Consider the following 23,000-nt stretch of genomic DNA (forward strand, 5'->3'; position numbering starts at 1 on the left):
GCTGGACCTGACCAATAGCTTAACATCATACCTCATACCTCAGTCCCTCACACACCTGCAGCTTCAGGGCCGGTGTTAGGGACAGATGTCCTGCATGTAATATGTTTGATTGTACATCCATCACCAGTACACTTCATATAAGGAAAATGTGATTTTCCAATCTCCTCATGTTATGAAAAGCTCCTCAACCTCCCACATGTGTGTAATGAAGGTCACCACTTAATCTAATACATGCAGCCTGCGCACACAGACGTTTCCCAGGTAGTAAAACACCTTCAAGCACAAATGTACGATATGAGCCATGAAAACAAACCAAAGATAAATGTGTGTGTATCATTAAAACACAATGATTAACTCTGATTATATCCAACACTCCTGACAAATCTGGAAATCACATTTAAAATAAAAGGGATAGGGGATCACTGCTGTACACTGATGATAGTCAGATCATGAGATCATCACCTGCAGTGTCGACCAACACACAGAAGATCTGCTACATGCTCACCGTTCCAAAGGCCGAGTTGGCTGCCCCCAAGAACAGTCACTCACAGCTCTGTATTAGCTTTTATCCTTCTGTGCATCGACATGGTGACACCACCTTCAAAGGAGGAGCACATTATGGGTGCAGCACACGTGAGCTCCCTGGAGGAGACGTTTGGGGTCTTCGGGAAGAGAAAGCTGGGGTCAGAGTTAAATGTAGCACCGTCAGCTGGATTATGGCTTTCGAGTTTGAGCTGGGCTGTGAAGCTACACGTGCAGGCCAGCCCACCCTCGCTGTGGATCAGTGATCTGGCCCGGGACAGCGCCGTGTCCATATGTTCGGAGTTCTGGGCCCTGGTTTAAATATGTGACAATCCATGATCACAAATGACGTGACATGAAGTGATTAGAGGTTGTGCCTCTTTTGAAATCACTGTGAAATCAGATGAGAAAACTTCTCTCACTGTTACAAGAAGTAGCAGACGAGATGATGGAAAGTTGCTTTTGTTGTTGAAATAGAAAAACGGCAAAACTAAAGGCTGGAAGACCCCAAACATGTCACTGTGTGAAATCACTACGTTTAGCTCTGCGCTCCACCCCTACACACACACATACACACACACACACACACACACACACACACACACGGTGTGTGAACGCTTGCTTTGAATCATCAGTTACATTTATACATCCGTACAAAAACACAGAGCTTCAGTATTCTCCCCACCCATTACAGTAGGAACTGTCACCGTGGAAACACCAAAAGTGTTGATAACACATGGCTGAGCAGAAGAAAGACTTCAATCAGAAATTACATAAAATGAAATGTACAAATGCACAACTGCTGTCATTATAGTAATAATACTAATTATATTAAACAACGGTAATAACAATAGCAATGATAATATTAATAATTATATTAAAAATGTACATGCTCTATGCCATGACGTAGGTCAGTGAGACAGGTTCGCCATTCACACTGGGGGACAGTGAGAGAGACAGCGGGACATGTCACGGACACAAAAGACCTCGCCATCCATTCCAGTAAGACCTCCTCACTCAGATTCACTCAGCAGAATGTGGAAACACACTTGGGGGGGCAACAATGGAGAGGGGGCAGGTGGACATTACACGGAGACGTGATTGACAGGTGAGGGGTGGAGCCCAGTGTGGGAGGGTCAGGCACTGACACTGGGTTTCCTCTCCTCCCTCTCTCTCTCTCTCTCTCTCTCTCTCTCTGTCTCTCTCCATGTTCCTCTCTCTTGCCCACTTTGGCCGGGCACTCTTCTAAAACGGTGGCTACAACGAGCTGAACCTGTAAACAAACGTATAATCATGACCTTTAATTTAGCCGATTTTATGGGTTCCTTTAATTCCATGATGTAAAACGCCAAATCACTGGAGCGTAGCGGAACTGAAGTGACCTGGTAATAGAGCCTAAACTATGGTTCAAATATTAAAACAAACATTTTTAAAAAATGGCTGTATTTGCCTTCACCCAGTGAACATTTCTACACTATTCAGAATATAAAATCCAACATCTCCTGATCTTCTCTGGTACGTTCAGGTGGATCTCACCTTCACTGCAGTGGAGCAGCCGGAGCTCCTGAGCAGTGAAAATGGACATTCTGCCACTTGGAGTCCCGGCGATGCCACACCCTCGTCTCCTCTGATTGGCTGCTGCGCGGCCGGCCCTGCCCATCCACATACTGCGTGAGACGGATGTAGGCGATGCACGCGGCATCCTCGCCGATCAGGTGAACGTGAGGGTTCAGAATGGTGGTGTGGATGGGCTTGCTGTTCTTGGACAACACTGCAGGGGATTCGAAGAACATTACAATAGATGAGAGAGGTGCTGTACAGCTGGTGATGTCTCCCCTTGGTAATTAATCAAACGTAGAATGCAGGAAAGCACAAACCCTCAACATGAATATCAGCTGGGACAAGAGCCAAGCTCCACCCAGCTCCAAGCCAAGTTCCACCTCTAATGTTTCCACAAGCTCCACCTCTAATGTTTCCACAAGCTCCACCTCTAATGTTTCTACTGAGAAGTTACTCACAGTTCTCAAAGTAGAATCTGTGGAAGTCCATCCCCTCCACCAGGTTTCCTAGAGCCTCTGGCTCGAATGAGGTCAAACCAGGGTCACAGATCTTACTGGACAGAAACGAAAGAATAGTAGGAAATTTATAAATAAACACACATGCATTCACTGTTTCAAGTAAATAGATAATCAAATACTCAAGGGTTGTCCGACACACAAAGACCGAGTGTCTTACGCGTAAGCATCAAAGTCTCCATTGTTGATGGCCTCAATCAGCTGTTCTGTGATTTTGATGATCTCCTGTTTGCGTGCTGTCAGAGGAAAAGGGTAAAGAGCTCAGGAGCCATGAAGTCACACACACCCCCACCCCCACCCACCCACCCATAAAACAAAAGCACAAACACAAACAAAATGAGTCCAGAGTTAGTCACAAACCATTATCTGTAACATGGGATGATCACAGGTTAACATTCATCTTTTAATATCTTTCTGGCCAACCAAGATGCAAGCCACATTTTGTTTCTATCTCTTACACCGATGGTTTTTAGACACACCCACAAAGACTTGAAGCACACACAGTTCCTGAAATCTCAGAACAACCCACTTAACTTCAGGGAAGCAGCAACTTTGTAAAGCAGGGCAGCCGTGTTAGTCCATTAATGGACATGTGTTAGTCCATTAGCACCGTCAGCACATCTCCGCTCAGTCCTGTAAAACCACTGTATCACTCCGTGGCTCACGTGAGCACCAGTGCTAGTGCTGAGCACTGTACTCACAGGGCAGGGGGCTGGGAGAGGGCTTGGGGGGGCCAGGGGCGGGGCCAGGGGTGGGGCCCGGGGCAGCCAGGGGTCGCCCGGGTGCAGGAGGTTCAGCATCTGCATGGGGGGCGGGACTCTTGCGCACGCCGCTAACCAGGTCTGTGAGACGCGTCACTGGGGGTGTGATGGTGGATGAGCAGGACGGAGCGAAAGGAGGAAGAGACCAGACAGACAGGACGGAAGAAAGAAGTGATGAATGGAAATGAAGAGAAAGTACTTGGTATTGGGGACGCAGACCCGACGTGTAGAGGTTTCCCACCAATATACTAAAATTCTGAACCACTTTAGAGTAACTGCCTGAAAATGTAAAGGTGGAGTAAGTAATTTATTGTAGAAGTAATGCGTGTCATACATTTATGAAATACTCCTTCCATCCCGATATCAAACAATAACTCAAATGCTCTGTTAATAAGACCATTTTAAAACTCGTAAATGATGTGTGGCAGTTGCAGAACTGTAAAAATTAAATAAAAATAAATAAATAAATAAATCTCCCTCCCTGACCACATGTGTGCGCTCCGCTGAGTACGTGTGTGATTATTCACGCTTATTCACATCTAGCACAACGCAAAAAGTCAACGGACAAGATTAGCAGAGAAAGTTAGAAAAGCCCACACTACAACAAACTAAACAACTAAACAAACAAACAAACAAAACAAGGCTTCAACCAAAAAATGGTTAGCTAAAGAGAAAGGTCACTCCAGGGTTGTTAGGCAGGTTTTCTGGCTTCTACAACATTACCTACTCCACCTTCAAGAACTATGGAACGAGTTACAGTGGCCAAAACAGCTGCTGTCCAGACAGAGACAACCTTTCAGTCAATGTCTGCTCCTGAGAACAGGCCTGTACTTACTCTGCATGGGAATGTTGGGGGTGTGTGGGGCGGGACAAGGCAGGGAGGTGGATTGAGCAACTGTGGGGGTGATACCACACCCATTTCCATCGTGAACAGGGCCCGGGCCTTTACGCACCGCACCCAGCAGGTCTGTGAACTTAGTAGAAGCTAAGGGAGCCAGGAAACAGGTCAGAGGTCAGAGAAATGGGGTAGAGTGTGGAGCACACAGGAGACAGGCACAGCAGTGGAGCGGTAGATACCCTTAGTCGGACTATTATTAACCCTTCGGTTTTGTTGACCTCACGTTTTTTACTTTAGTGTTCCCGGTCTTGACCCCAGATCAGTGCTTTTTCCCTTAAACATCTACATTTTATGGCCCCAGGGTAAAAGAATGATTACCAAGCAGAGCAGGAAAATGAAGTTACAAACCACAACAAGATAAAAACCTGCCTGCAGTTTATTGTCATATTAAGAAAATGCAGGAAGAATCTGGCATTATTCTCAGTATAATGATGCACTGCCAGGAGAATCAGTGAAGAGAACATTAGTTATTATGGCTGCTTGTGGTGACCAGGGTATATTCTCTGAATATTTGTGTTTATCATGGTTCAGAGGACAAGGAACTATGGGAGTTTTCATGTTGGAGGGCCTTTTCTGGACCAAGGACCACATGCCCTGTGAGTTCAGTACAGTTAATCAAGGGGACAGAGTCTCTGGTCATGAAACGGGCCTGGAGCTGGTCCACTAGAGCAGACCCACTGGAGCGGGTCCACTGGAGGGGGCGCAGTGGAGGGGGCGCAGTGGAGGGGGTCCACTGGAGCGGGCGCACTGGAGCGGACCCACTGGAGTGGGCGCACTGGAGCGGGCGCACTGGAGCGGGCCCACTGGAGCGGACCCACTGGAGTGGACCCACTGTGAAGGTGAAAGCTCACTGCTCCTGGTGCTGCTCACTGCTTTGGCTCATGTCACTTAGGTTATTAAGTTTTGGGGAAGGACTGTAGTCTGTCATATAGGTTATCCATATAGTGCCATTTCATCACTATTATTCATCAGTTTATATTAAAACCGTACTGCTAAGTGTGAAGCAGACACGTCTTGGACAGGTAGATGAGAGACAGGTAGATGAGGCAGGTAGATGAGACAGGTAGATGAGAGACAGGTAGATGAGAGACAGGTAGATGAGGCAGGTAGATGAGAGACAGGTAGATGAGGCAGGTAGATGAGACAGGTAGATGAGAGACAGGTAGATGAGGCAGGTAGATGAGAGGCAGGTAGATGAGGCAGGTAGATGAGACAGGTAGATGAGAGGCAGGTAGATGAGAGACAGGTAGATGAGACAGGTAGATGAGAGGCAGGTAGATGAGACAGGTAGATGAGACAGGTAGATGAGACAGGTAGATGAGAGGCAAGTAGATGAGAGACAGGTAGATGAGAGACAGGTAGATGAGACAGGTAGATGAGAGACAGGTAGATGAGACAGGTAGATGAGAGGCAGGTAGATGAGAGGCAGGTAGATGAGAGTCAGGTAGATGAGAGACAGGTAGATGAGAGACAGGTAGATGAGAGACAGGTAGATGAGAGGCAGGTAGATGAGAGGCAGGTAGATGAGAGGCAGGTAGATGAGAGACAGGTAGATGAGAGGCAGGTAGATGAGACAGGTAGATGAGAGGCAGGTAGATGAGAGGCAGGTAGATGAGAGACAGGTAGATGAGGCAGGTAGATGAGAGACAGGTAGATGAGAGACAGGTAGATGAGAGACAGGTAGATGAGAGACAGGTAGATGAGGCAGGTAGATGAGAGACAGGTAGATGAGACAGGCAGTCGGGTTGCATAACAGTGAACAGACCAGAGCAGCGGCCCCTGAGTCCTCTACTGCAGTTTTGTGCTTCACCTCGGAACACAGCCAGACACAATCCAACCCAACCCAACCCTAACCCAACCCTAACCCTAACTCCAACCCTAACCCAACCCCAACCCAACCCCAACCCTAACCCTAATCCAACCCCAACCCAACCCTAATCCAACCCTAACCCAACCCAACCCTAACCCAACCCTAATCCAACCCTAACCCAACCCAACCCTAACCAACCCTAATCCAACCCTAACCCAACCCTAATCCAATCCCAACCCTAACTCTAACCCAACCCTAACCCTAATCCAACCCTAATCCAATCCCAACCCTAACCCTAATCCAACCCTAATCCAATCCCAACCCTAACCCGTGTCCAGAATATACTCATGCAGAAGCTGCACAGAGATAACAGCTTCTCACCGCACCGAGTACAGGAACTAACTTTCTAGAAGAGACAGCACCATCTACATGAGCAAAAACATGGACATCTCAACCATTAGCAGCAAATTCTCCTGTTCAGTAAACGCGAAGGTTCCTTTTAATCCCAGCTGCAGAGAATCTTGAACAGAACTGCTGCTGACTAATTCTAGAAACAAGTATTTCTGTCTCCACACAGTGTCTACAACACACTCACCTTCCACATTACCGACTTACCTCCACACATAGAGTGCACAACACACACACACACCTTACACATTATCATCTACAGAGAGTCACGTTACACACTGCTGTCTTACCAGCGTTCTTGTTTGCTTCAGTAAACATCACACTCCTGTATCAAGACTACAGCATCACCAGGTTGGTTTTTAGACACACACACATACACACACACACAACCTTGGTTTCCTGCTAAAGTTATTATAGCACAAGGTGCCCTTGCCCTAAGCGAGTAGAGAGCAGGAATGCTCAAACACACACACACACACACACTGGCAGACACACACAGAACAGATATGTTGCTAGTTCTGTTTACAGAGCAGCGCACAGTCCTTGTCCCACACCGCCCTGTCCCGCCTCCCGCACTGTCCTGTCCCGCCTCCCGCACCGCCCTGTCCCGCCTCCCGCACCGCCCTCCTCCCACACTGTGCTTAACACAGGAAGTCTCCACTCTTTGGCCGCTAGCAGCCAAGTGGCTGCTGACTGACGCCACAGAGCACTCTGGCACGATGGAGCAGACCGGGGCAGACCGGGGCAGACCGGAGCAGACCGGGGCAGACCAGAGCAGACCGGGGCAGACTGGAGCAGACCGGGGCAGACCGGAGCAGACCGGAGTAGACCGGAGTAGACCGGGTACGGTGGCCAGCACTCACCTTTCATGTCCTCATCCTCCACTGTGGCGTTACTGCTGTCGGACGACTCCTGGGACAGAGACAAATGAAACAGTAAATAAATATATGCACAAACAAATAAATATCTCATAGTAGGAGCAGCATTAACCCCTAACATACTAATAAACATGCACACTGACACACACATCCCACACATACTAATAAACACACACACTGACACACACATCCCACACATACTAATAAACACACACACTGACACACACATCCCACACATACTAATAAACACACACACTGACACACACATCCCACACATACTAATAAACACACACATTGACACACACATCCCACACATACTAATAAACACACACAATGACACACACATCCCACACATACTAATAAACACACACATTGACACACAGTCCCACACATACTAATAAACACACAAACTGACACACACAATACCACACATACTAATAAACACACACATTGACACACAGTCCCACACATACTAATAAACACACAAACTGACACACACAATACCACACATACTAATACACACACACACACACTGATAAAGTTCACACACAGTCCTGCACGTATTAACACACACACACACACACACAAACATGTATCTTAAATCCACCAAACAACAAGAAGCCCCCAGGATCACATACAGTGAACTATTAACTGATGCACTAGGGTTAGGGGTTAGGGGTTGACCCTAACAGTGTCGGTGTGTGTGTTAGGTTAGGTTAACCCTAAACCTATTAACTGATGCATTATTACAACAGAAGACACCTGCTGGTCACACATACCCACACGCACACAAAAGTGCATATTAACCCAACTGCACAGAGACAATGACTCTGAAACCCTTTTTTGTGTGAGCACTTTTCTGTTGTTCTTGGCTCAAACGAGGAATGCTGATTAAGACCGCTGATTAAGATCCTTTCTGGGGGACACGGCGTGCGTTTCCGTAGCAGAGTCTGGGATTCAGAGACCCGCGTTTCTGAATCGGTGGGTGAGCTGAATCAGCAGTGTGTTTGTTCAAACCAGGTTGACACTTGGCCTGTTGTTTACGCACATGTTCAGTGCAGAGTGGACAGACCTAATGGATCGCACAGGCCTCTCAGTCTTTGTCATGAATACTTTCACTAGATAAAGTAAATGTGGGCCAAAACACACGCAAACAACTGAAAGAAGAAGGAAAGAAAAGGGAATGCAGAGTAAGAGAGAAAATGCAAGAAAGAGCAGGAGCAGACAGGAGGGAGAGGAGAGAGAGGATGACAGAATGATGTCATGAGAGTGCAGGTTGCAGCAGGTCTGGTGGGACGTAGAATGAAACACTGAGCCTCATCAATGACCTCATGACCTCATCACCCAGGAACAGTGATCAATGACCTCATCACGGAACAGTGATCAGTGACCTCATCACCCAGGAACAGTGATCAATGACCTCATCACGGAACAGTGATCAGTGACCTCATCATGGAACAGTGATCAGTGACCTCATCACCCAGGAACAGTGATCAGTGACCCCATCACGGAACAGTGATCAGTGACCTCATCAAGGAACAGTGATCAGTGACCTCATCACGGAACAGTGATCAGTGACCTCACCACGGAACAGTGATCAATGACCTCATCACCCAGGAACAGTGATCAATGACCTCATCACGGAACAGTGATCAGTGACCTCATCACCCAGGAACAGTGATCAATGACCTCATCACGGAACAGTGATCAGTGACCTCATCACCCAGGAACAGTGATCAATGACCTCATCACCCAGGAACAGTGATCAATGACCTCATCACGGAACAGTGATCAGTGACCTCATCACAGAACAGTGATCAGTGATCTCATCACCCAGGAACAGTGATCGGTGACCTCGTCACGGAACAGTGATCGGTGACCTCATCACCCAGGAACAGTGATCAGTGACTTCATCACCCAGGAACAGTGATCAGTGACCTCGTCACAGAACAGTGATCAGTGACCTCATCACAGAACAGTGATCAGTGACCTCATCACAGAACAGTGATCAGTGACCTCATCACCCAGGAACAGTGATCAGTGACCTCATCACCCAGGAACAGTGATCAATGACCTCATCACCCAGGAACAGTGATCAGTGACCTCATCACCCAGGAACAGTGATCAGTGACCTCATCACGGAACAGTGATCAGTGACCTCATCACGGAACAGTGATCAGTGACCTCATCACCCAGGAACAGTGATCAATGACCTCATCACAGAACAGTGATCAGTGACCTCATCACCCAGGAACAGTGATCAGTGACCTCGTCACGGAACAGTGATCAGTGACCTCATCACCCAGGAACAGTGATCAGTGACCTCATCACAGAACAGTGATCAGTGACCTCATCACAGAACAGTGATCATGGTGAGACCAGCGGGTGCAGCAGACGGGTGTGTGGACGGCCCGTATGTGGGCCAGTATTATTAGGAGAGACTGACACCCCTGCACACAATTCCGCACTGCCGTGCAGAAACAGAGGCAGTGCTCTCTTAAGCACGGGGACCTGCTGTTTCTGAGATCACCAGAATCCTTACTCAAACTGCTGCTAGACATCCGGTAAATACAATAAACGAATCTAGTGTTCCTGCTTGTCATAGCAGAATGAACTCAGTTAGCAGTAGCTAATTATATGAAATGCATGTCCTTGTGTGTAAAATGCAGAGTTAGTAATGTTTTCCCTTCTATGGAATTTCAACTGCAAGGGACACAATTAATTAATGCTGCGTTTCCAACCCTCACCACAACATGGTGCCATTTTCATTTGTTCACTCAATCGAAATGCAGACTGCTAGCAATAAGACACCATGCTGTAACGCTGATACTCATTCCTGCTCTCTCTTGCGCCCCAGACCGATACGTCACCCACCTTGTGTGCATCTTCATGGGGCTATTCTGGGGCTTCTCTCCTACCACTCAAACATACACACTGGGGGATGAACAGAGAGCCACAACTACTGAAACACGTTTTATCTGAATGATGCTCTAACAGATGTGTACATAACTCCTGTAAATTATTTTACATTTATGGCATTTAGCAGACTCTCTTATCCAGAGCGAAGTCTTAACTTAAAATATTTCTAGAAACAAGAAAAAAACTACACTGTGTTCCAAATTATTATGCAAGTAATATTTTGTCAGATTTTCCAAAATTACCTATATGAATTGCAGTCATTGTAATTTTCCAGTCATCAACTATTCGAGTACAATTTAAAGGTTTTTGAACAAACTGCTAATGATATCAGTATATTAAAAATAAACAAATAAAACAGTCAAAATGCATGTTCCAAATTATTATGCACAGCAGAGTTTTTAACCTTTTCATTTTTATAAAGAACAAAAAAATGTTGATTTGTAAAATTATAAGCATTAGCAGGTTATTACAAACTGAAATCTGAAAATGAGGAAAAACTACAGTGGTGGGTGCAAGTCTACAAGGAGGAGGAGGATGAAGGGTAGCAGGCAGGGTACCATAATCCCTCTAATGGATTATGGATGACTGAGGTCTGAGCTTCCTACAAAACCAGAGCAGGACAGGAAAGAATGGAGCACACAAACTAAAGGCCTGGGGGATGTGAACGAAGACAGAAAGTGAGAATGAAGACAGAAATAACTGGAGAGGAAGAGGGAAATAAAGAGAGAGAGAGATTGCTGCTGCAGCTGTAGGTGAACACACGTGTGTGGGTGGATGGGTGTTGATTACCAACCCAGAGGAGAAGAGGGCTAGAAGAGGAGATGAATTGATGAAGAGGAGATGAAGTGATGAAGATTTACCATCAGCACATGCTTTTGTAAATCTGTGCCCCCACAGCCCTGACAAGAACCTGCTGGCTCTTACGTACCTTAGAGATGTTTCATTCATGGTCACCAAATGTGATTTCATTTCATTGGACCCAAGCAGCCTTTCAAACTTAAACGAATGCTAAGACACCACTGCTGGTCTGAAGACACAATACTACATCATGGTTGGAGAATTGACCCCTCCTACCACTACTGAACTGTCAGAGGTTGATCAGATCACTGTGGTCTCAGGTGAGATCACTGTGGTCTCAGGTGAGATCATTGTGGTCTCAGGTGAGATCATTGTGGTCTCAGGTGAGATCACTGTGGTCTCAGGTGAGATCACTGTGGTCTCAGGTGAGATCATTGTGGTCTCAGGTGAGCGGTTCTGTTCCTGGATATTTTCTCTGCAGACGTGTCAGTGATCAGGGTGTTGGCTGGGGATAATAGTTCAAAATAAACAACCTGGAATTAACACCAACATTTGAAATTTCATAAATACTGCAGAGCTGACTGACTGACCAGAATCGCCTACAACGTGCTGGAAACAACCGAAGTTGGAAATGACGTCACTTTCCAAGGGTGTGCTGTCTTACTGGTTGCTAGGCAGCGGAGGAGCAGTGCGTGTAGCTCACAGCTTCCCTGAGTCCAGCACACAGAACCTGAGGCTGTGTGTGTGTGTGAGGGAATGTGTGTGTGTGTGTGTGTGTGTGTGTGTGTGAGGGAATGTATGTGTGTGTGTGTGTGTGTGAGGGAATGTGTGTGTGTGTGTGTGTGTGTGTGTGTGTGTGTGAGGGAATGTGTGTGTGTGTGCGTGTATGTGTGTGTGTGTGTGTATGCGTGTATTTGTGTATGTGGGTGTATGCTTGTGTGTGTGTGTTTGCGTTTGGGTGTGTGTGTATGCGTGTATGTGTATGCATATGTGTGTGTGTATATGTGTATGTGTGTGTATGTGTATGGGTGTGTGTATGCGTAGGTGTGTATGCGTGTATGTGTGTGTATATGCAGGTATGCAGGCGTGTATGTGTGTGTGTCTCTACACACACACACACACACACACACACACACACACAGCTCACAATGGCTCTCACACTCCCTTACTCCTGATATTTTACACAACTGTTCCTCTGCATGTATTTCCACATGAAATACTGATTGACTTTATGAGAGTTCCTTTCGCTAACCTCAGCGGTAATTGTGGTTCAACTGGCTATGCACCAAACGCACTGCAGACAGGAGCTCACAGGCCCAGAGGTGCAGACTGTACTGTATCACTGTTCAAAACCAATAGAAATTTAATCTGATCATGATTACAAGATCGTTATTCTTTCTAGCCAATAAATAAACAAATCTATAGACAGTGAATTCTCCAGCTTTTTGTTCATAATTTTCAGTCCACCTTAATGCTCTAAACGGCAAACAGCATTTTTTTTGTGTTCATGTGGTTTGTAAATACAAAAATTCATGGAGTAATTGACGTTATGAATTTAAAGAAGAGCTTCACTTGTCCCCCCCTCCCTGAAGTTTCTTTACTTCACCATACTGGAAATGTCATGATGATAAATAAACAAATCACCCTTGTTCTCAGATCCATAGCAGTGAACGGTCTTATTTAAACGCTCTAAATAGAAGGTAGATAACTCATTCCATTCACTGTTATCAAAGTGATTGCAATGGAACCATCACACACTTTCGAGTGTGTCGATATTTGTATTTGAACGTAATAGTTTAATCGATAGAATCGTTTTTAATGTGAAGAAACCACCACAGTTTAACTGAACAGCCATGTATAAACAAACCCGGGTATATAATCAAACAGGCTCTTGTCATGTGACCTGCTCAAACCAACCTGGCTGGTATCACGCTGAGGCAAAGTGCTCCTGTGATATTTTGAGACTGGATTTCGGTATCGGATTGGCTTCCTTAAAAAAAAATTTCAACGATATCCGATCCAGCAGGCTCACAAAATTCTCTCAACCCATTTAAACCGTATCCAGGTATTTACAAAGATCTCAGACATTATGATGCATTATGGGTCACTGTACATTATCTATGAAAATGATTAAGAACCCCTATGTATCATAACCGCATACACTGGCTGAGATATTTGTGGAGATGTTATTTACAAATGCCATTATGGTTGCTGTTGACAACTTCTGCTAGCAATGTTAGTAGATTTTGAACTCTAAACAAACTAAATAAGTTAACATAATTCTAATTATGCTGGCTGACTGTCTGTGGAAATCATAAATACCGATAAAACTGTAATTGGTTTCATATTGCTGTCATATTTTTGTCGAATTGGACCAGACAGGGGAATCCTCACCAACCTTTTTTTCTGGGTTTTTTTTTACTTCATATTAATAACATACATAATCTACACCATTCTTCCCCAGAAAATTCACAAAAACTCTTGTACACACATACCCTCTCCCCAACACGTGCACACACACACACACACACACGTCTTGACACGAGAGGGTTGACATGGTGTCAAGGGGGAGGGGAGTGCCACAGGGGAGGCGGGGGAAGCGGGGGGGGGGGTAACTACCAGTGCAGGAGAGGGGACGTTTCCTTTGGGGCTTGTGACTGTGCTGTTTTTGGTGCTGTTGGTCTGGGGCTGTGCAGGGAGACACAATATATACAGAGAAATCAGGTTAAGAGTGAAAGAGGAAAATAGCAACATGCATAACACACACACACACACACACACACACACACACCTACACGCACCTGCAAACAGATGTATTTTTGATAAGGGAATAAGTGATTTTCTGTAGTACAGATTAACTGAGACCTCCTGAAAACCCTAACAGTACATTGGCATTATCACTGGAAGAAAAAGCTAAATATTCTACGAAGGCAGAGAGGTCATCAAAAACAAACAACACATCCATTATAACACTTCCTCTGCCAATTACATTTCATAAATATATTCCATTATGTCAAATGTGGAGATAATTAATTATGTTCTGATGCTTATTTGCTCTAACAGTGGCACAAATGCAGTTGTATGCAGGGCGAGTCATGGCACTGGCCAGAAAGGACTCCCAGTGAATCACCCAGTGAATCACCCAATGAAGCACCCAGTGAAGCACCCAGTGAATCACCCAGTGAATCACCCAATGAAGCACCCAGTGAATCACCCAGTGAAGCATCCAGTGAAGCACCCAGTGAAGCACCCAATGAATCACCCAGTGAAGCACCCAGTGAATCACCCAGTGAATCACCCAGTGAAGCACCCAGTGAAGCACCCAGTGAAGCACCCAGTGAAGCATCCAGTGAAGCACCCAGTGAATCACCCAGTGAATCACCCAATGAAGCACCCAGTGAATCACCCAGTGAAGCATCCAGTGAAGCACCCAGTGAATCACCCAGTGAATCACCCAGTGAATCACCCAGTGAAGCATCCAGTGAAGCACCCAGTGAAGCACCCAATGAATCACCCAGTGAAGCACCCAGTGAATCACCCAGTGAATCACCCAGTGAAGCACCCAGTGAAGCACCCAATGAATCACCCAGTGAAGCACCCAGTGAATCACCCAGTGAAGCACCCAGTGAATCACCCAGTGAATCACCCAGTGAATCACCCAGTGAAGCACCCCTCCTCAGCTGGACAAGAGAGGGAGGAGCAGAGGGGAGACGCATGTGCAGAAATGACAGAGATGCAGTCGCACAGTCGATGATATGCAGACAGATGGCGCAGACAGACAAACACAGAACACACACACACACACACACACACACACACACACTTTCACATAAAAATCTCAACAGTGCTAACATGGGGGTCATTATGGAAGCAGATAATCATGAGCATGAATTAATGTGAAGACGTGAAACACGTTTGTTGTTAAAGGTCTCAGTGTAGAGGTTCTTACTCAGACACTTAAAGTTAAAGAAGAGTGCAGGCGTAACAAATTGCTCAAAGAGGAAAAAAGACTCACTACAGACACTTAGGACAGACCAGAGGGAAAAATTCACTTGTACATTGAAAAGGTAAAAGATAACTAATCAAACAGTTGGGAAAACTTTGGCTGAGCTTATGGTAGCTGCAGGAAAAGTGCCGTGAAAACAGAGAGAGAAGGAAGAGCAGGTGAGCGCAGGTGAGGGCAGCTGCGGCCTGGAGTCTGCACTGCGGAGAGGAAGAGGAGAAAAAATCAGAGAGAGGATGAAGGAGCCGGGATGGAGGGATGTTCTCACCATGTACTGAACTGTGGAGCTTGACTTCCTCTTCTGGAGAGATGGAGACAGGGAGAAAGTGAGATTGGAGAAAAAGAAAAGGAAAAAAACAACAACCCACCAGAAATTAACCCACTGAATACAAACATCTGACAGCTTGTGCAGAGGAGCAGGACACGAGGAATACGTGTCAATCACAAAGAACCCCTGGATAAAAGCAGGAAAAACATGGGAACAGGAGAGCAAGATGTTGGGAACGTTCACAAGAGAGACTGAGATCCTAACGGCAGAGTGGTGCAAGTGGGAAACATCTCGGGCCACTCGGCCTGGTGGAGAAGAAACTGCAGAAAGCTGACATGAAAATACTAATGCGTCAGGAGAAACTGGGATATTCTTTCTTCCAACAGCAGAGGTGGTTCTAGTTTACTTGCTCAGGGTGTCACTTGTCATCTCTGTATCACTGTCATCACTGTGTTCACGGTCATCTCTGTATCACTGTCATCACTGTGTTCACGGTCATCACTGTGTTCACGGTCATCACTGTGTTCACGGTCATCACTGTGTTCACGGTCATCACTGTGTTCACGGTCATCACTGTGTTCACGGTCATCTCTATATTACTGTCATCACGGTCATCACAAACCATGGTTGACTTCTAAACTGAGTCAGCCCTCATATTCCAGTAAACCTCACTACTAATGTATTTATAGATTTCTTTGATAGAGAAGAATATTAGACAAAATATAAAACCTTTTATTAGCAATACAACTGGTATGTCATCTGGTTTGGTCGATATTGATTAAATTTTACATTGGGAGAAAGGCTTGATGCTTTTCATTCACTCCCACAATCAGAATTAGAGAAAATAATTTCTTCCTTAAATTGTACTACTTGCAGACTAGACTCGGTTCCCTCAAAATTATTAAAAGAGGTATTACCAGCTGTAACTGAACCTCTTCTAACTATAGTTAACTCATCCATTACAATAGGTCACATGCCCAAATCCTATAAATTAGCAGTTATTAAACCTCTGATCTAGAAACCAAATCTTGATCCGACTGTGCTATCTAATTATAGACCCATTTCGAACACATCATCCAAGATCATAAAAAAGCTGTAGCCCAGCAATTATGCCTATATCTGCATAGGAATCACATATTTGAAAAGTTCCAATCTGGATTTAGGCCCCATCACAGTACTGAAACAGCATTAGTCAAAGTAACAAACGATCTCCTCCTTGCCTCAGATCAAGTCTATGTATCTCTGTTAGTGATTCTTGATCTTAGTGCAGCTTTTGACACAATAGATAACAGGATCTTGCTACAATGGTTAAAACGTTGGGTTGGAATCTCAGGCACAGCCCTTTCATGGTTTTACTCTTACTTAACTAATCGCTTTCAGTTTGTAGAGCTCAATAATATTCCATCCAAACGTAAGTGAAATATGGGGTCCCGCAAGGCTCCATCTTAGGACCACTATTATTTACATTATATATGCTACCATTGGGCACAGTTATAAACAAACATGCTGTCAATTTTCACTGCTATGCAGATGACACTCAACTTTACATATCAGCCAAACCTGATGACAAACTCAGTTTAGGAAAAATTGAGGCCTGTGTAAGATATATTAAATGTTGGATGTCTCTAAACTTCCTCCAGCTTAATGAGGACAAAACAGAAGTTCTCCTTCTGGGCCCTAAGGCCGCAAGACAGAAAATTCCAGATCTAATGCTTAATCTTGCAGACTATCCCATTACACCTGGCACAGTAGCCAAAAAAGCGTCATACTCGACTCCGACCTATCATTTGATAAATATATAGATAATACTACTAGGATAGCTTTTTTACATCTCTGCAACATTGCCAAATTAAGAAATGCATTATCACAGGATGATGCAGAAAAATTGGTACACGCCTTTGTTAGCTCCAGATTAGACTACTGTAACTCACTACTGTCAGGATGCTCAAATAGGAATCTAAATAAACTTCAAATAGTTCAAAATGCCGCAGCCAGAGTTCTGACTAGAACTAGAAAATTTCAGCACATCAGGCCAGTCCTATCAGCCCTGCATTAGCTCCCAGTTAAATTCCGTATTGATTTTAAAATTCTTTTATTGACTTATAAAGCACTGCACGGGTTTGCTCCTGATTACCTCCAGGAACTTATTTCCTATTATGAACAATTATGAACAACAATTAATAAGGTAACAGCAGGGGGAAGAGCCTTTTCTTGTAAGGCCCCCCAGCTTTGGAATAACCTTCCAAAATGCATCCGGGACTCTGACACAGTCTCAATCTTTATGTCTAGGTTGAAAACCCACTTATTTAGTTTAGCATTTGATAATTAATATCCCCCCTTAGATTAAGGTACAGATCCAGGGGTTCATAGACGAAGGGTTTTATGGTAGACTGGGGCGCTGGTGCTGTCATCCTGTCACTGCTCGTGGTCACTCAAGTTTGTTGACAGTGCAGTGGATGGATGCCATTGTCAGAATGCCCCCAAGCCTATGTTACCTTCTGGTTTTTAGCTAGGCTGTAATAATTTAACTTAATGCCGGAGTTGCTGCCACACTCTAGAAATGTTTATAATCTCATCTGTCCTGTATAGGTCCTTATACAGAGCTAATTTTCCATTTGATCTTCTCCACATGGCTGCCCGCCTACTCGAGGAACACTGAGATGAGGAGAGACAAGCCTTTCCAGAGATCCATCCTGGGCTGGCCACCTCCTGCCTAACCAGATATGATGGAGGACCAACCCACCGCCCTGACTAACCAGATATGATCAAGGATAAACCCACTGCCCTGCCTAACCAGATATGATGGAGGACCAACCCACTGCCCTGACTAACCAGATATGATGGAGGACCAACCCACTGCCCTGACTAACCAGATATGATGGAGGACCAACCCACTGCCCTGACTAACCAGATATGATGGAGGATCAACCCACTGCCCTGACTAACCAGATATGATGGAGGATCAACCCACTACCCTGACTAACCAGTGTGGATGATGGATAAAGGATGATGGATAGGACTAAACAGAAATTACATAAAGGACTCATGTATAACATTACCAACTATCAAGACATTTGGGACTGTACAGGAATTACATAAAGAACTCATGTTTATAAATCCACACCAAGATGGACTTTATCCCTCACATCTTTTCCTTTTTTTTCTCTCGCTCTTTAAATTGTTGTCATGGTGACCGGCGTCAGCCAGATGAGGATGGGCTCCTCCTCTGAGTCTTGGTTCCTCTCAAGGTTTCTTCCTCATGTTCTTAGGGAGTTTTTCCTTGCCACTGTCGCCCTTGGCTTGTCCACTGGGGGCTAGGACTCGGCCCTTGTAAAGCTGCTTTGTGACAACAACTGTTGTAAAAAACGCTATATAAATAAAATTTGATTGATTGATTGATTGATAACCAAGGATCCCTCACACCCTGCACACACACTCTTCACAAGTTTGGGGGTCACTTAGAAATGTTCTTATTTTTGAAAGAAAAGCAGTTTTTTTTTCAATTTAGCTAACATTAAATGCATCAAAAATACACTCTATACATTATTAATGTGGTAAATGACTATTCTAGCTGTAAACATCTGGTTTTTAATGCAATATCTACATAGATGTATGGAGACCCATTTCCAACAACCATCACTCCAGTGATCTAATGGTACATTGTGTTTGCTAACTCTGTAAGGAGGCTATTGGATATTTAGAAAACCCTTGAAAACCCTTGTGCAAGTAGGTTAGCACAGCTGAAAACAGTTTTGCTGATTAGAGAAGCTATAAAACAGACCTTCCTTTGAGCTAGTTGAGAATCTGGAGCATTACAATTGTTGGTTCGATTAAACTAACAAAATGGCCAGAAAAAAACAACTTTCAATTGAAACTCGACAGTCTATTCTTCTTCTGAGAAATGAAGTCTATTCCATGCGAGACATTGCCAAGAAACTGAAGATTTCCTACAATGGTGTGTACTACTCCCTTCAGAGGAGAGCACAGACAGGCTCTAACCAGAGTAGAAGGAGAAGTGGAAGGCCCCGCTGCACAACTGAGCAAGAAGACAACATTAGAGTCTCAGGTTTGAGAAATCAACGCCTCACAGGTCCTCAACTGGCAGCTTCATTAAATAGTACCCGCAAAATGCCAGTGTCAACATCTACAGTGAAGAAGCGACTCCGGGATGCTGGCCTTCAGGGCAGAGTGGCAAAGAAAAAGCCATATCTGAGACTGGCTAATAAAAGAAAAAGATTAATATGGGCAAAAGAACACAGACATTGGACAGAGGAAGATTGGAAAAAAGTGTTATGGACAGATGAATCAAAGTTTGTGGTGTTTGGATCACAAAGACGAACATTTGTGAGACGCAGAACCACTGAAAAGATGCTGGAAGAGTGCCTGACACCATCTGTCAAACATGGTGGAGGTAATGTGATGGTCTGGGGTTGCTTTGGTGCTGGTAAAGTGGGAGATTTGAACAAGGTAAAAGGGATTTTGAATAAGGAAGGGTATCACTCCATTTTGCAACACCATGCCATACCCTGTGGACAGCGCTTGATTGGAGCCAATTTCATCCTGCAACAGGACAATGACCCAAAGCACACCCCCAAATTATGCACAAACTATTTAGAGAAGGAGGAGGCAGCTGGTGTTTTATCGGTAATGGAGTGGCCAGCGCAGTCACCAGATCTCAACCCCATTGAGCTGTTGTGGGAGCAGCTTGACCGTATGGTACGAAAAAAGTGCCCATTAACCCAATCAAACTTGTGGGAGCGGCTTCTGGAAGCATGGGGTGAAATTTCTCCAGATTACCTCAGCAAATTAACAGCTAGAATGCCAAAGGTCTACAATGCTGTAATTGCTGCTAAGGGAGCATTCTTTGACGAAAGCAAAGTTTAAAGTAGAAAATTATTTCAAATTAAAAAAAAAAACATTATTTCTACCTTGTCAATGTCTGGACTATATTTCTATTCATTTTGCAACTCATTTGATAAATAAAAGTATGAGATTTCAGGGAAAACACAAAATTGTCTAGGTAACCCCAAACTTTTGAACGGTAGTGTATATGCCTGTATGTGCACTATTTCTGTATATAATGTATTTTACTTGTATAGTACTGCTACCACTGTACATATCATATGTTATTGTATGGTATTGTTACTACTGTACGTCTGTTGTGTATTGTTTAGAGCAGCGTTTCTCAACCGGGGTGCCGTCTGTCTTCATCGGGGGTGCCGTCAAAATATTCTGATGTGAAATAAAAAACTATAGTTTTAAAAATTGAAGTTAATATACGCTTTAAAAATCATTAAAATTTATTTCATTTGACCAGATCTCTCAAGTTTGGTGGGCGTGAGCTTTTTTTCAGGCGGGGGGGGATTGGAATCTGTCGTGATGGTTAGTGTAGCGGTTGTGTGTGTGTGTGTGTGTGTGTGTGTGTGTGTGTGTGTGTGGGTGTGGTTGGGGAGCGGACTGGCTGAAGTCTACCAAGCAACAGCAATATATTCTGATTGGTTCAACCTGTTATAATATACAACCAATGGATTGGCTGAATATGCTGTGGTGTGCGGCGATTAGATTATTTAATAAATAAATAAATTAATAATAATAATAATATTCAAGTGTGAGAAATTCCATGTGTGTCACGATCAAAGCGTGATATGACCTGCATATGACCCTTACCAAGGTCAGCACATGATTACGCAGGTTTCCCACTGACTGTAAGTCACATTTATGTGCTCTCTGTCTTAATAATCACTTTTTTGTGTTATGTTGGCGATGGTTGGATGGAGATGGTTGCAGAGAGTATGTTTTCAGGATTGCCAACTCTCATTGAGCGTGAGACACACACATTTGACCATTTTCACACGCTCTCACGCCACACTTTCGATTTCTCACGCCGAAAAAAAATCTAGTTTATTTACCTCTGATCCACATCTATGATTCAATGAGTTACTAGTTCGCTCTGGCGCCAACCACCGATCGCGATATAATACTTAATTTGCGTCCATTTTACTCCCCCCCTCATCGATAACTTATGGTCACCCCCCCCCCCCCCCCCCCCCCCCCCATTGTACACTGGGGTGCCTTAAAATTTTGCATGCATATAAAGGGTGCCACAACTGAAAAAAGGTTGAGAAACACTGGTCTAGAGAGCCAACTATTACCAGAGTCAAATACCTTGTGTACGTAAATATACTTGTGTACGTATATATACTTGTGTACGTATATATACTTGAACAATGAAACTGATTCTGATCACTGTGCTCACTGTCATCACTGTCATCACCGTCATCATCATCCTCACTGTCCCAGTTCATGTCCATGTGCACTATGCTGACAGCAAATACACTATATTGCCAAAAGTATTTGCTCACCCATCCAAATGATCGGAATCAAGTGTTCCGTGGCCACAGGTGTATAAAATTAAGCACCTAAGCATGCAGACCGTTTTTACAAACATTTGTGAAAGAATGGATCACTCTCAGAGCTCAGTGAATTCCAGCATGGAACTGTGATAGAATGCCACCTGTGCAACAAATACAGGCGTGAAAATTCCTCATTCTACATCTATATATTCCACAGTCAACTGTCAGCTGTATCATAAGAAAATGGAAGTGTTTGGGAATGGCGAAGTGGTAGGACACGTAAACTGACGAAGAGGTTGCCAACTTTCTGCAGAGTCAATCACTACAGACATCCAAACTTCATGTGGCCTTCAGATTAGCTCAAGAACAGTGTGCAGAGAGCTTCATGTAATGGGTTTCCATGATCAAGCAGCTGCATCAAAGCCATACATCACCAAGTGCAATGCAAAGCATTAGATGCAGTGGTGTAAAACACACCGCTACTGGACTCTAGAGCAGTGGAAGATTAGTCTCTGAAGTAGTCTCTGAATGCTTCAGCATACCAAGACATTTTGGACAATTACACGCTCCCAACTTTGTGGGACCAGTTTGGAGCTGGCCTCTTCCTCTTCCAACATGACTGTGCACTGGTGCAAGGTTCATAAAGACATGGATGGCAGAGTCTGGTGTGGATGAACTTGACTGGCCTGCACAGAGTCCTGAGCTCAACCCGATTGAACACCTTTGGGATGAATTAGAGCGGAGACTGAGAGCCAGGCCTTCACGTCCAACATCAGTATGTGACCTCACAAATGCGCTTCTGGAAAAATGGTCAAAAATCCACATAAACCATCAATCAATCAATCAAATTTTATTTATATAGCGCTTTTTACAACAGTTGTTGTCACAAAGCAGCTTTACAAGTGTCCGAGTTCTAGCCCCCAGTGAGCAAGACAAGGGCGACAGTGGCAAGGAAAAACTCCCTAGTTTTTGCATGAGGAAGAAACCTTGAGAGGAACCAAGACTCAGGGGGGGAGCCCATCCTCCTCTGGCCGACACCGGTCACCAAAAACGCACTCCTAAACCTTCCCAGAAGAGTTGAAGCTGTTCTAGCTGCAAAGGGTGGACCAATGTCATATTGAACCCTACAGATTAGGAATAGGATGTTACTTAAGCTCATATGTGAGTCAGGGAAGGTGAGCGAACACTTTTGACAATATAGTGTGTGTCCAAATCTGGACAGAAGAGGTCCTGTCCACTCATCAAAAAATAAAAATAAAAAACTAAAGGTGAGAAAGAAAAGTGATGAAGTGAGCACAAAACAGGGA

General features: G+C 44.6%; 2 protein-coding genes across 2 annotated transcripts; one reads left to right on the forward strand and one right to left on the reverse strand.

Annotated features, from left to right (window-relative positions):
* Window positions 1–1,680: 1,680 nt before the first annotated feature.
* camk2b1 (calcium/calmodulin-dependent protein kinase (CaM kinase) II beta 1) lies at window positions 1,681–15,965 on the reverse strand. Its single transcript, XM_076989822.1, has 10 exons — window positions 15,816–15,965; window positions 15,341–15,526; window positions 13,689–13,757; window positions 7,338–7,386; window positions 4,194–4,343; window positions 3,299–3,454; window positions 2,758–2,833; window positions 2,541–2,635; window positions 2,059–2,293; window positions 1,681–1,795 (listed from the first exon to the last, which is right to left on the reverse strand). Exons 1-9 carry the CDS (start codon window positions 15,963–15,965, stop codon window positions 2,061–2,063), a joined length of 1,164 nt encoding a protein of 387 aa, XP_076845937.1. The 3' UTR covers window positions 1,681–1,795; window positions 2,059–2,060.
* On the forward strand, window positions 13,702–21,358 carry LOC143491163 (uncharacterized). Its single transcript, XM_076989954.1, has one exon. It carries the CDS (start codon window positions 14,151–14,153, stop codon window positions 14,967–14,969), a length of 819 nt encoding a protein of 272 aa, XP_076846069.1. The 5' UTR covers window positions 13,702–14,150; the 3' UTR covers window positions 14,970–21,358.
* The last annotated feature ends 1,642 nt before the right edge of the window (window positions 21,359–23,000 follow it).

This window comes from Brachyhypopomus gauderio, unplaced genomic scaffold (assembly GCF_052324685.1).
Source record: "Brachyhypopomus gauderio isolate BG-103 unplaced genomic scaffold, BGAUD_0.2 sc71, whole genome shotgun sequence".
Classification (NCBI taxonomy): domain Eukaryota; kingdom Metazoa; phylum Chordata; class Actinopteri; order Gymnotiformes; family Hypopomidae; genus Brachyhypopomus; species Brachyhypopomus gauderio.

Excerpts from the sequence above, each read along its gene's own strand:
- LOC143491163 (XM_076989954.1), top strand. The coding sequence starts at position 14,151 with ATGCAGGGCGAGTCATGGCACTGGCCAGAAAGGACTCCCAGTGAATCA.
- camk2b1 (XM_076989822.1), bottom strand. The coding sequence starts at position 15,965 with ATGGTTTGTGATGACCGTGATGACAGTAATATAGAGATGACCGTGAAC. Across the intron at positions 13,758-15,340 it reads GCTCCACAGTTCAGTACATG|CCCCAGACCAACAGCACCAA; the intron begins GTGAGAACATCC and ends CTCCCTGCACAG. Across the intron at positions 4,344-7,337 it reads GGAGGATGAGGACATGAAAG|CTTCTACTAAGTTCACAGAC; the intron begins GTGAGTGCTGGC and ends TGGCTCCCTTAG.